The sequence below is a fragment of the Octopus bimaculoides genome, chromosome 13, assembly GCF_001194135.2.
Source record: "Octopus bimaculoides isolate UCB-OBI-ISO-001 chromosome 13, ASM119413v2, whole genome shotgun sequence".
NCBI classification, from domain to species: Eukaryota; Metazoa; Mollusca; class Cephalopoda; order Octopoda; family Octopodidae; genus Octopus; species Octopus bimaculoides.
The window spans coordinates 17,378,732-17,393,185 of NC_068993.1; the positions used below are offsets into that span (position 1 = coordinate 17,378,732).

At 38.7% G+C, this 14,454-nt stretch overlaps 1 protein-coding gene across 2 annotated transcripts in view; it reads left to right on the plus strand.

Moving 5' to 3' along the window:
- LOC106884324 (SCL-interrupting locus protein homolog) overlaps nucleotides 1-14,454 on the plus strand; it is a 72,780-nt gene that overhangs the window by 1,548 nt on the left and 56,778 nt on the right. The window contains exon 1 of one of the 2 annotated variants that reach the window (XM_014935654.2): nucleotides 8,336-8,712. The exons of the other annotated variant lie outside the window; for it this stretch is intronic. Within the exon in view, the coding sequence (XP_014791140.1) occupies nucleotides 8,708-8,712 (5 nt within the window). The 5' untranslated portion in view covers nucleotides 8,336-8,707. Of the gene's footprint in view, nucleotides 1-8,335; nucleotides 8,713-14,454 lie in introns of those variants that run through there. 2 annotated transcript variants of the gene reach the window in all.

The following is a 14,454-nucleotide window of genomic DNA, read 5'->3' on the forward strand; positions in this document are numbered from 1 at the left end:
TGTGTGTGTGTGTGTATATATATATATATATATATATATATATATATATAAATATATATATATATGTGTGTATATACACACATATGTACATACATATGTATATAGGTATGTATATATGGGTACAGGACGTCATATCATTGGTCGGTTTATATATCACCCACTCTTGATATCAACAGCTCCTATATATTATGTGGCTAAATGAGTAACTGTCATGCCTTTAGTTTAAAAGTGGTCAACAAGGTTTAGTTACCGAAACATCTAGATGTTCCTGGAGGAAACTTGGAGTAAATATTCCACAGTTTATTAAATTTCATGTGATATAATTGAGGCTCGTTATTCCTGTTTGTTTAATTAACAAAGACATAAAGTCATAGTACATCTTCCTGTCAGGTGCACTTTCAGTAATAAAATATCTTTCCCAGATTGTATTGCCTAGCGAGAGTTGGTGATAGGAAGATCATCCAGCTGTAGAAAAATGTGCCTCAGAAAATGCCATGTGATCTATGCAAGCAGGGAAAAGTAGACATTAAATGATGATGATGAAGGTCTTACAGGAGTTGTGGTGCTGGGTAAGAATCATCTAGTTTGTTGGAGTAGCTGGTGTCTTTTTAAGTGTTATAGGGAAGTGGGAGACCCTGGAAGATATGGGATGAAGTGCTGAAGGCCAATCTCAAGACACTGAGCCTTGCGAGGGAGATGAATAAGGACTGAGATGTCTGGTGTGTTGCTGTACTCAAGAAGACCCTCCTGTCATAGCAGAATTGATAAGGGTGCTGGTGCCACATAAAAAAAAAGTACCCAATATACTCTGTGGAGTGGTTGGTGTTAGGAAGGGTATCCAGCTGTAGAAACCATGTCAGAACAGACAATGGAGCCTGCTGTGGCTCCTGGCTTTACCAGCTCTGGTCAAGTCATCCACTCCATGCCAGCATGGGAAACGGACATTAAATGTTGGTGATGATGATGATGTCTGAAATGCTACAGTGAAGCTTTGAGTGAGCCATTTAGAGGACTTGAACCATAAGGTTTTGTGAAAAGACATGTCAAAAAGCATGGTTTCTGTCACATCCTTAGCTGTTTCTGATGGCTCCAAGTAAAGCACATATACTGGTCATTTCAGCGCATGGTGACAGTCTAATTGAGGCATGTTTGTTCTTTTCCCTATTCATCTATCTTTTTAGAAGAAAAGCACATGCTCAAAACATTAAAGGCTTCTTGCAGTTTTCCTGAGTGTCAACCTAATACACCCTGTTTGTTTTTTACTTAGTCATGTTTTTTTATTTTTGTACCACCTGATATGGATGTGTGAGGCTATCTCATGTACGTATGTGTATATGAGGCTGTTAAAAATCAATGTTGAAAATCAAAGTTATGAAAATGAATCAGGTTACGTTATGTGAATGTATCCTCTTTTCATTCCTCTGAGAAGAATGAAGTAAGATGTCCTCAATGCAGGACACTATGTATGTGCATGCGTGCATTTGAATGAGTTCATATTTTTTCTTTGTCTCTACATGTGTTCACTGACTGTAAACAAAACAACAGCCTCAGTATCTCGTACAGGCAGGGTTGTATATTTGCAGTCAACCGCAAAAACATGTCCATACTCCTTGACATGTCTTGGCCTGCTGTCTGATCTTTTTAAACAAAAAAGGCTCATAAATATGTATGGGCTGTTTATTGGGATTATTACTTTGATTGATAACAGGGAGGGTTGGAAAATGGAAAGCTATCCAACTGAGTTATGCAAGCATGGAAAAATGGATGTTAAATTATGTATACACTCTTACAGAGTTAATAACGCTTTAGTTCTTTATTCAAAATTCCTTGAATCCTAAATATTTTCAAGGGTGCTGCTGCCATGTAAAAAGCATTGTGTTGGTGCCACAAACAAAGTACTGGTGTCTTTTAAAACACTCTGGTACTACATAAAAAACACTGGCATCACATAAAAAAAAAGCACTGGTGTCACCTTAAAAGCACCCAGTACACTCTGTAAAGTAGTTGGTGTTAGGAAGGGGATCTAGCTGTAAAAACCAAACTAAAACAGACTATGGAACCTGGTGTAACCCCTGGCCTTGCCAGCTCTTGTCAAACTGTCCATCCCATGCCAGCATGGAAAATGGATGCTAAATGATGATAATAACAAAACCACCACAGTTAGAAAATTCTTGACATCTCCGTAACATAGTGGTTCAGCAAAAGACCTCGCTTGAAAGATAAGAATTGGGGATGATTTGTTCAACTAAATCCTTCAAGGCGATGCACTGGCACCTCTGCAATCCAGTGACTAAGTATGTACAATTATATCTAACAAGTTTCTTGTACTTGGATTTGGAAAATCCTTCACTACAGAAAATTGTCTTGGAAGTAAAATGATTCTTGTTCTAGACAATGAGTGTGAAAACACATCTCTAGGTTATGAATGATGTCATTAGACAAAATATTTCAATCACCTTTAGTTAATTAATTCCAGTTTGACCAAGCTTTTCACTCAGCAAATGTACTATTTACTGCTTAAAAATATAAACAGTTGTTTCTGAGTACACTTTGAACAACAATCATGATGCCATTCAGAGCCCAGTTGTCTAGAAAAGTGGTTCTCATCTCAACCATTTTTTACCTATGGACCACTTCAATTACTATTTAGTTCTGGTGGACCCCCCCCCCCAACTTTTCCTTCTTGTAGGGGAGCTACATAGCTACTTACATTTAGGAGAGAGTTAGAAATGAATCCATAGTAACTGCAAAGAGATAAATAATGGTGTTGAGGTGTCCAGGTGGCACCTCAAGATATAAAGTAAGTAGGAGAGGCTACAGAGATACTAGGAGTGGGTTGAAGTTTGCAAGAGTATGGGGTGGGGGACAGAAATGAGGGAGGGAAGGTAGGCAACATCTGTAAGAATATATGTATACATGTGTGTGTGTGTGTGTGTGTTTCTTAACATTTCTCTGTTTTTTTCTGTCCTTGTTTTCATATACATTCACTGCTTTCTTCCAAGAAATCTAATGCTCTTAGCTTAGTTTTTCCTTGGGGCTGGCCAGATTGGAGCAATCTCGAGTATAACCAGCTGAAATTGCAAAGAAATCTGGAACTCGACTGAGGATAGAAAACTCTGAATGACCCCTCCTTGTTTTCTTTGTATCGTCTGTTTGGATGTTTTGTTGTCCCTTTTTTGTATCACCTAACTGTCTGGATGTTTTGTGTTCTTGTCCCATTTTTGTATTTTTCATACATAAATATATATATGTGTGTGTGTGTCTTTATCTTTTACTTGTTTCAGTCTTTAAAACTGCAGCCATGCTGGAGCACTGCCTTAAAGAATATGTAGTCGAATGAATCAACCCCAGGACTTATTTCTCTTTTTCCAAACTGCTAAGTTACAGTGATGTAAGCACACCAACACCAGTTGTCAAGCAGTGGTGGGGGATAAACACGAACACAAAGACACACACAGACATATATGTATGACAAACTTCTTTCAGTTTCACAATGCTCTAGTTGACCTGTGACTGTAGTAGAAGTCATTTGCCCAAGGTGTTGCACAGTGGGACTGAACCTAGAACCATGTGGTTGGGAAGCAAATTTTTTACTGAGGACTGGTGGACCAGGAGGCGACACCAGGCTCCAATCTGATTTGGCAGAGTTTCTACAGCTGGATGCCCTTCCTAACGCCAACCACTCTGAGAGTGTAGGGGGTGCTTTACGTGCCACCGGTGCGAGGGCCAGTCTGGCGGAACTGGCGATGGCCATGCTCGAAATGGTGTATTTTACGTGCCACCTGCACAGGAGCCAGTCCATCGGCACTGGCAACGATCTTGCTCGAATGTCTTTTCACGTGCCACTGGCACAAGTGTCAGGGAGGCGACGTTAGTAAACGATCAACGGGTTTCAATTAATTAACAAAATGAAGAATTTAGTAGATTAATTTTGTCGTTATAAAGCTGGTATTTGGAACATATGGAAAGTTTTATCTTTGATCACTTTAAAATATAAATTTTGTATCCTAGAACCAGGGACAGTCTCAGGGAGTTTGGTGTCAAAAGGTTTAAGTTTTTAACATTCAGATTTTTCTGTCAAATGAAATGCTTATTTATTAATGCATTACTTTTGTAGCTTTGAGATTTCAATGACGTGATTATTTATTTTTAGAGTTATATTGTAGGGTAAGTGTGAGAACCCAGATCTGTCTGGTTTGAAGATAAAATAGGTTATTTTGACTGGACATGGCTGGTTTAAATACAAAAAGGTTAAAAGTAATTGTCTGCATTTTATATAACCAACATCACACTTGTATTTGATGGTATACTTAAGAAATGTGGAGGTGCAATGGCCCAATGGTTAGGGCAGCGGACTCGCGGTCGTAGGATCACGGTTTTGACTCCCAGACCGGGCGTTGTGAGTGTTTATTGAGCGAAAACATCTAAGAGCTCCACGAGGCTCTGGCAGGGGATGGTGGCGAACCCTGCTGTACTCTTCCACCACAACTTTCTCTCACTATTTTTTCCTGTTTCTGTTGTGCCTGTAATTCAAAGGGTCAGCCTTGTCACACTGTGTCACGCTGAATATCCCCGAGAACTACGTTAAGGGTACACGTGTCTGTGGAGTGCTCAGCCACTTGCACGTTAATTTCACGAGGAGGCTGTTCTTTTGATCGGATCAACTGGAACCCTCGACGTCGTAAGCGACGGAGTGCCAACAACAACAACTTAAGAAATAACTGAAATATTTATTGCAATTACTGTTTGTGTTTACTACTCTGAGTTGTCTAGAATGAAATAGAATGAAACTAAAACTATAGTTTAGTTGCCTGTGTGTAGGCGTGTGGTTACTAAGTCTTGACAACCATCTGTGACCTTGGTTTAGTACACTTTTGTTCTTGTTATTTGTGACAAGTCAGTCTTGATTGAGTAATGACCTACCTTTTGATTAAAGGTGTTCCAGAGATATTCAGGCATGGTATATCTAGAACTACAGTATTTCAAAAAGTTTTTCTCCTTTTTTGAAGAGCAGTACAATGTGTATGATGGGGGGATTTGGCTGTTATTTCTAACAAATCCAAGAAACTACTTAATGTTCTTTTTCATTGACTCAAGGTACTATCTTTGTCTCAAATGGAGCCAGGCCCAACAAAAGTGTCTGTCTGTATGCAGTTGCTTGAAATAACACAAACCAAATCTCCCTCAAATCAAACCCTACTGTTCTTTTGTTTTGTTTTCATTTTAAAAAGAACATAATCGAAAATGTAATCCTTATATACAAAATGATGAGACTGTGACATTTGTAACACCTTTGATCATTAAGCCACGACAGCAGGTGTGTGAATTTTTGTAACTCTTCACCAAGCTATATGCGCATGCATTGACTTTAAAATGCTTGTACTCCAACCATGTACTGTGATATATTTACATCATCGATACCAATACACACCATGTGTGCTTTTTGGAAGGTATTGAATAGTCTTTTTGTAAGTTGATGATTCGATCAATTGTTACACAGGAGTGGCTTAGTGGTTAGGGCATTCGGCTCATGATTGTAATGTCGTAAGTTCAATTCCCAACAATGCATTGTGTCCTTGAGCAAGACATTTTATTTCATGTTGCTCCAGTCCACTCAGCTGGCAAAAATGAGTAGTACCTGTATTTCAAAGGGCTGGCCTTGTCACACTTTGTGTTACGCTGAATCTCCCTGAGAACTACGTTGAAGGTACATGTGTCTGTGGAGTGCCCAGCCACTTGCACGTTAATTTCACGAGCAAGCTGTTCTGTTGATTGTATCAGCTGGGTTCCTCGTTGTTGTAACCGACAGAGTGCTCCTCTCCTCTAAACACAGGAGTTCCACTGAGGTGCTCTGAGTAATGATGGATTTAATCATCAATTCTGAATGACTACAACATATATTTAACATATCTTTTTTTTCACATCGAGATGTGTGTGTGTATGTTGTGTATCATCATCATCATCAACATTTAACACCTGTTTTTATGCTGGCATGGGTTGGACAGCTTGACAAGAATTGTCAAGATCAGGAGCTACACCAAGTTCCATAGTCTGTTTTGGCTTGGATTCAATGACTGGATGCCCTTCCTAACGCCCACCACTCCAGAGAATGTACTGGGTGCTTTTTATGTGGCACACACACACTCACATGATGAGGATTCAGGTAGAATCAAGTACTTGAAAAGGTATGCACCAGACAGGGTCGGGTAATCTCTGTTTTTCTGACCTCTGGTTGGTGAGAGTCAAAATATCAGATAGGATATTTCAGTTGTGTACACAGAGAAAACTAAACCTATGTGTATTTAGTGCCTAAGGGGCTGGTCCAAATCAAGCGTAACTTTGAACAGTATATTGTTGGTATACTGTAGGGTGTCCAACAAATCGTAAATCCCCTTGGTGTATTATAATCAAATGAATAGATGAGAAGAAATTTTACAAAGCAAAAGAATATCTCAAGAATACAGGTGGGATATATATGTATACACATATACAATGAGTAAGATTTACTACATTTTTGGTTTTGAGAAAGGAAGGGTCCCAAATACCAAATACCTCCCATAATTCTATTAACTGGAATTTTTTTATGAAATTAAATGCTAGAATTGAAGGGTCTTAGAGTTAACCAAGCAAAAAAATCCCTTGCCATGTTGCAGTTCACCTGTTACAGTTTATTATTTAAGCTTGCGTTGATTCCTCCGTGGTGTTGTTTTGCATTTATAATAAAATAAATAAGTACAAATTATGAAAAAAAAAAAAAAAAAATATATATATACAGTACAGTACTGTTTCTACTTTGCGGATTTTCACCTATCACAAGGGGTTTTGGAACATAACACTCATGATAGTCAAGGGATTACTGTATGTGTATATATATATATATATATATATATATGTTTATATGTGTGGGTATAGGATGTATATGTGTAGTATAAATATGCTTACTTCCCAACGACATGGCTTTGGGCTCAGTCCTACAGCATGGCACCTTGGACTAGTGTCTTCTACTATAGCTGCGGACTGACCAAAACCTTGTTGAATGTATTGACCTCAGTACTTTTTATTTTTAAAGCTGGTACTTACTTTATCAATCTTCTTTGCTGAACTTCTAAGTTACGGGAACATAAACACACCAGCATCAGCTGTCAATCTGTGGTGGTGGTGGTGGTGGTGGTGGTGGGGGCGACAAACACAGACATAAAGGCATACACACATAGATATATATATACATATATATATGACAGGCTTCTTTCAGTTTCCATCTATCAAATCTACTCAAGGCTTTGATTGGCCTGAGGCTATAGTAGAAACACTTGCTCAAGGTGCCACACTGTGGGTCTGAACCCTGAGTCGTATATGTATTATTGTATGTATGCATGTATGTGTGTATTTGTGTTTGCCCCCCCCCCACCGTTTGACGACTGGTGTTCGTGTGTTTACGTCCCCGTAACCTAGCGGTTCAGCAAAAGAGACAGAATAAGTACCAGGATTAAAAAAATAAAAGTATTTGAGTTTATTCATTCGACGAAAAATTCTTCAAGACGGTGCCCCAGCATGGCCGCAGTCAGCTGATTGAAAAAGATATGATGCATAGAAATACGCGCGCGCGTGTGTGTGTATGTATGTATGTGTATATATATATATATATATATATATATATATATATATATATATACATACATACACGCACATATATATATATACACACACGCATAGATATATGCATGTGTGTATGTATATGTGTTGATATATCATTTTACTTGATGCTGTTTAATCTCTCGCAGACGAGTGTCCCCCGTAATGTGTTGATGTAACATGCTTCGACTCGTTCAATCATTGCTACAGGGACACACATCCTTTATAATTATTTTTGTTGTTGTTGTTATTACTTCTCTCTCTCTCTCTCTCTCTCTCTCTATCTCTCTATCTATCTATCTCTCTCTCTTTTGTTTTACCTCATGATTTCTGAATTCTTGTTGTCTTTGTGTTCGGCAGAATCATCCAACCTTTTTTTTTTTTTTTTTTTTTTGTGTGGCTTTCGTTGCTTGTATGACTTTAGGTAATTAATCACACTCACATACACATGTAAACATATACATACATACATACACGTGTAAACATGTACACACACGCGCGCGCACACACACACGCACACAATTCGTTCGCATTCTTTTGAAGTCCTTCCATACCAGTGAATGCGTTATTCAAATCTCTCTCCCTCCCTCTCATCTTTCTCCCTCGCTCTCTTCTTTCTCCCTCTCTCCTGTCATAGTCACTCACGCGCAAGCACACACACGCACACACGCCGCATTCACGCAGAAGTAAAGAAAGAAAAAAATCGAATGTTTGCATATTTCTCGGACGATCGAGGGCAGAGTGGGTGATGTCCATCTCGCTGCAGAGTAAATTATTTTCTTTTCAATATCGTTTGACACTTTCGGTCTCAACTTTCAGTCGGGCTAAAATATTCAACCTCGGGAAGGAAACTCGATAGCTATCTGACAGTTATTGATTTGCAGCACGGTCACAAGGACTCAGATTTATGATGGATAGTTCAAATAGGATATTGTCATGTTTATGCCTATCTTAATGGGGGCATTATCGACTTAAAGTAACGTGATATGGCTTCAACAAGGAATCGAAACCGTATACCGACGAACTGTGTTCGCCGGGAACGTAGATTTTTACTCTGCAGCACTTGTTGCTCTTTATGGCGTATGTATCTTAAATTTATTTCATTGCTTTAATCGTTTTATCAAAGAGTCATAAAAAGAAGTACTAATAAACGAACGAAATGGTTTATAGATAGTGGTTAGTTGTCTATATTTTAATTCACTACCTGTGGGAGTCGTAATTATTTCCACGCAAGTTCTCAGTGATCACTTATAGATTACATAATAATAATAATAATAATAATAAAAACAGCAACAACGTTAATTGTGAAAAGAAAAATCGAATGATAAAAGCAATATTATTGTTTTCTTTCGTGATTATCATAATTTTGATTAGAATTTTCTTTTTCAATTATGTAAGTTGACCTTTGTAGATCTTGGATCACTGCCAAAATTTCATGTTGGATACCATTATAGTAATCTAACTAACCATAAATAAAAGCTACAGCTAACATTCCAATGCATTAAGGGCTTAGCTCTTTTGAGTAAGTTTTTTTTTTAATTCTTTATTATTATTATTATTATTATTATTATTATTATTATTATTATTATTATTATTATTTTCGATTGATATTATTAATCATCTGCGCTGTGTCTTTGCACTGTGAGTACCCTTTTCTTATAACTGTGTCTCTTCTACCCTTTTTAATTGTATGAAATCTCTTAATAATATTGATTTCTTTGAAACTAGTCACGAAGCCATTTCTCAGGGTAACAAACAATGCAAGTCAACTTTAAATCAATACTCTCGTGTGATTTAATCTGTTAATGTTAACTGTTCAATTTAATGCCAAACTTTTGTACTCGCATTATTAATCAATCACAGTTATATATTTACTGACATTTCCACTGAGAAATTTCGATACAAATACTTCGTTATCGAGTTATTGCTGAGTAACACTGTCCTGTGCTGTTCGAACACTGATACACTGATAGATAATCGAACACCGAAAATGAAATTGCTTGGTGTTGAGATTCTCACGCTGACAAATATCAGCACACCCTTAAAAAAAAGGGGGTAATTTTTGACGTCCCCCTTTATTAACCAGTGCGTTATGAGTGAGATTGTCAGCCTAGGCAACGTTTTTACTGGGTCGGTACTTTCGGGTTTGCTGTATAAGTCTGTATATGTTTGGAGATCTGTCAAGGGGAAACTCAAAGGTTGCCCCGGGTGGCACTCGCTCTGGGTACACCCCTGCCCTTTATAAAAGAAAATATAAAATAGAATTTGCATCCATATAGTTCTTTCTTTGTCATGGTATTGACAAGTTTAAAAAGTTTAAAACCATATTAACTCGATCAAACACAGCAATTTGTCTACCTTCTTTTGAATTCTCGTAGGCTTTTCCCATCCCTTATGTGAAACACTGGTTTAGTGGATGTGGTATTAAATTTTCAGTTCAAAGATTTTGAGTTCAAATCCACTCCAAACATTTCATTGTGTATTTAACTGGTACATTTAATTCTACTTCGGTCTCAGTTCATCTAGCTGTTGAAAATAGATACCATGGGAATGTTACATGAGATAGACTGGCAGTGTATCTAGGGTAGGATTATAATTTTTTATCTACTTAAATACGTAATGACAAGGTAAAGCAAAAGCCCCTAAAAACTAGTTTAGGTTCTAAAAGTATTTACATTTTAAATGAAAGACTTTGGTGTTACTCATAGCTGCAGCATAAATAGTAAGACATGCTACAATCTGCACTTTGTGTACTTTGTCATATACTCTTTTACTTGTTTCAGTCATTTGACTGCGGCCATGCTGGAGCACCGCCTTTAGTCGAGAAAATCGACTCCAGGACTTATTCTTTAGCTGCCTAGTACTTATTCTATCGGTTTCTTTTGCCGAACCGCTAAGTTACGGGGACGTAAACACACCAGCATCGGTTGTCAAGCGATGTTGGGGGCACAAACACAGACACACAAACATATGCACACACATACATATATATATATATATATATATATATGTATACGTACATATATACGACGGGCTTCTTTCAGTTTCCGTCTACCAAATCCATTCACAAGGCTTTGGTCAGCCCGAGGCTATAGTAGAAGACACTTGCCCAAGTTGCCATGCAGTGGGAATGAACCCGGAACCATGTGGTTGGTAAGCAAGCTACTTATCACACAGCCACTCCTGCGCCTAATGAGGTTACTTGTTTTGAATAATGAAAAAATTCTATTTTAAATTCTTAGCCTTAAAAATGGCAACTGATAGAGGCTGTTATTTAAATTGGTTTTCAAATAGTCTCTCATTTCTATATTGTAATCTTTACTTTTGATGAATAGAATAGGAAATGATATTTACAGCATAAGGTTGTGTAAGTGTTAATTTATTTCAGTTTCCATATGAGTTTTTTTTTTTGTAGGATACACTAGTTCTAGGATGTTTGAAAATGCATTGGGTTATTGGGGTATCACTGAAGATTTCATTTTTATATTGTGGATCTAGAACAGGCATAGGGCAATATTTTTTGAGGGGGATGCATATGACATGACTCATCAAGAGCAGAGTTGCACTACTAAAAGATTCGACGTAATTTTACATTAGGCATGCCATTTGGAAAATCTTGTGGGCTGCAGATTGCCCCTAACAGGTCCAGAGCATGTTAGACTAGTCTGGTGGAGCCCTTTCCATCTCTAAGCTACTTTCCTAGTGTGATTTGAACTTGGAATGTCTGGTTAACACAACTAGTTAATTACAGTGTTGCTGCTGCTGCTAACAGCAGTGAGTTATTCCACGTATATACAGCCACATGGAGTGAGCTGTATCAGTTAATTGTTCTGACCATAGACACAAAACAGACGCAGAAGCCATCATCGTCATCATCATTTAAGTCTGCTTTCCATGCTGGCATGGGTTGGATGGTTTGCCTGAGGACTCGCAAGCCAGGAGGCTGCACCAGGCTCCAATCTGATCTGGCAAGGTTTCTACAGCTGGATGCTCTTCATAATGTCAACCACTCTGAGAGTGTAGTTGGTACTTTTTACATGCCACCGGCATGGGGGCCAGTTAGGCGGCACTAGCATCAACCATTTTCAAATGGTGTTTTTTACGTGCCACCGGCATGGGAGTCAGTCAAGCGACACTGGCATCAACCACACTCAAGTGGTGCTTTTTACGTGCCACTGACATACGTGCCAGTCAGGCAGCACTGGCATTGGCCACAACTACGATTTCACTTGACTCAGTTGGTCTTTTCAAGCATAGCATATTGCTTGACGATTGAAGTATACTTTCAAACGGGCCAGTTATGTGACACTGGCATTGGCCACGGCTATGATCTCACTTGGCTTGTCAAGTCTTCTCAAGCACAGCATATCTCCAAAGGTCTTGGTCACTTGTCATTGCCTCTGTGAGGCCCAGCGTTCAAAGGTTGTGTTTCACCTCCTCATCCCATGTCTTCCTGGGTTTACCTCTTCCACAGGTTTCCTCCACTGTTAAGGTGTGACACTTCTTCACACAGCTCTCTTCATCCATATGCAACACATGACCATACCAGGGCAGCCGTCTCTCTTGCACACCACATCTGATGCTTCTTATGTCCAACTTTTCTCTCAGGGCGCTTACACTCTGTCATGTCTGTACACTGACATTACACATCCAGTGGAGCATACTAGCTTCATTTCTTTCAAGCCTATGCATGTCCTCAGCAGTCACAGCTTATGTTTCACTACAGTGTAGAATGGCTGTTCGCACACATGCATCATACAGTCTACCTTTCACTCTGAAGGGGAGGCCCTTTGTTACGAGCGGAGGTAGGAGCTCTCTGAACTTTGCTCAGGCTATTCTTATTCTAGCAGTTACGCTCTCAGAGCATCCACTCCCGCTACTGACTTGGTCACCTAGGTAATGGCAGTTATTTACTGCTTTTAGTTTTTCCCCCTGGTATGTGATGGAAACTGTTTTCTGTACATCTTTGGTGTTTATTGTCCCTGTGCATCTGCCACACACAAAAACTATCTTCCTAGTTAACCTTCCTTTGATATTGCTGCACCTCTTATGAACCACCAAATCACCTGCTCAACTCTGCTGTTACTGTCTACATCTCTGGATCTAGTTTTAGGAGAGTTATATAAGTTTCTAACATCAGGAGAAGGTAAAACATTTTAGGAGACAAAGTTGATTAAATCTGTTTCAATTCTTGTCTGGTACTTATTTTATTTACTCACAGGAGAATGAAAGACAGTCAGCCTTGGAGGGATTTTAAACCTTTAGCATTTAAACTGGCCGTATCTGGCCTAAACATTTTCTATTGTATGATCAAACCAGCCAGATTAGGCTTCTCACACCTGCCCTGCATTGTCATTCTAAAAATATATACAATCACATCATCAAAATCTCATGATTAATTCAAAACTATGTGAATAAATAAGCGTTACATTTGACAGACTAATCTGAATGCTGAAGGGTTAAATCAATATAAAGCAATGCAACTAAATTTGACAAGATGATCTTATCCAACTTTTAACTGGTTCTGTCTTTATATTGTAATTTAGAAGTATATTGACATATTAGGAGCCTCTGTGTAGTCACTTGATCTGCTAAACATAGCAGCTAAGTTCCCCGAAAGAAAAAAAAGGAAGATGATGTAGTCTCTGATATACAAAAAGATGGGATGGTTATGGCTGGAGTGCTTTTCTATGATAGTGATGCTTGTTTACAACTACTGCATAATGTCAATAGGCACAAATATATGCATGTGTACACACATATGATGGGCTTCTTTTAGTTTCCATCTACCTGTGCTATAGTAGAAGACACCTGTTTCTTTCAATTTCAGTCCACCAAAGCTGCTCACAAGGCTTTGGTTGGTCTGAGGCTATAGTAGAAGACACTTGTCCAAGGTGCCATGCAGTGAGACTGAACCTAGAATCATGCGGTTGGGAAGCAAACTTCTTACAACACAGCTATGCCTTTACCCACACAAACATATATATATATAGTTTTATTGATTTTAGTCATTGAACTGCAATCATATTGGGGTACTGTCTTAAAGCATTTACTTGATTTCTACTACTCATTCCAGTCACCTACTTATTTTATCAATAAGTATGTGTGTGTAGCTCTATTATGTGTGTGTGCCATTTAGTGATACTTGTTATCATTTATATAAAGTCAAATTATACTTGCTTAGTTTTGCCCTTTGCTTCCTACGGAGCATAGGCCATTGACACCTATTTTCCTCTAGTGTGCTTGACTCTGGGGTGTCATTTTTGCTTCTCTCTATTTGGACCCTTGCTTTTTCAGCTGTGTTTCAGTACCCCACCTCCAGCTACTGTTAGAGTGTCTCCCTTGTGAGTTTCCCCAGGTGGTCAGAAGGGGCGTCTGCCTTGCATCTTCCTTTTGGATTTCGTTGCACCATGTCATGTTTCCTTTGAGGGAAGGCCTTCTTCTCCCAGGTCCTGTTGGTTTTGAATTTTCATTAATACTTCACTAACTTTTTATTTTTTTTCTAGGTAGGGGTTTTGGTCCCATGCAAACTCATTTTTATCTCTGAGAAGTGGTGATCCATAATAGTATTATTGGTGTCACGCAACTGGCACCTCTGCTGGTGGCATGTAAAAGCACCCATTACACTCTTGGGTTGGTTGGCATTAGGAAGGGGATGCAGCTGTAGAAACTATGCCAAATCTGACTGGAATCTGGTGTAGCCCCTCAGCTTACCAGCCCTGGTCAAACCATCCAACCCCTGCCAGCATGGACAACAGACGTTAAAAGACGATGATGATGATATATATATGTATAGGTGTGTGTATATGTATATATATATAT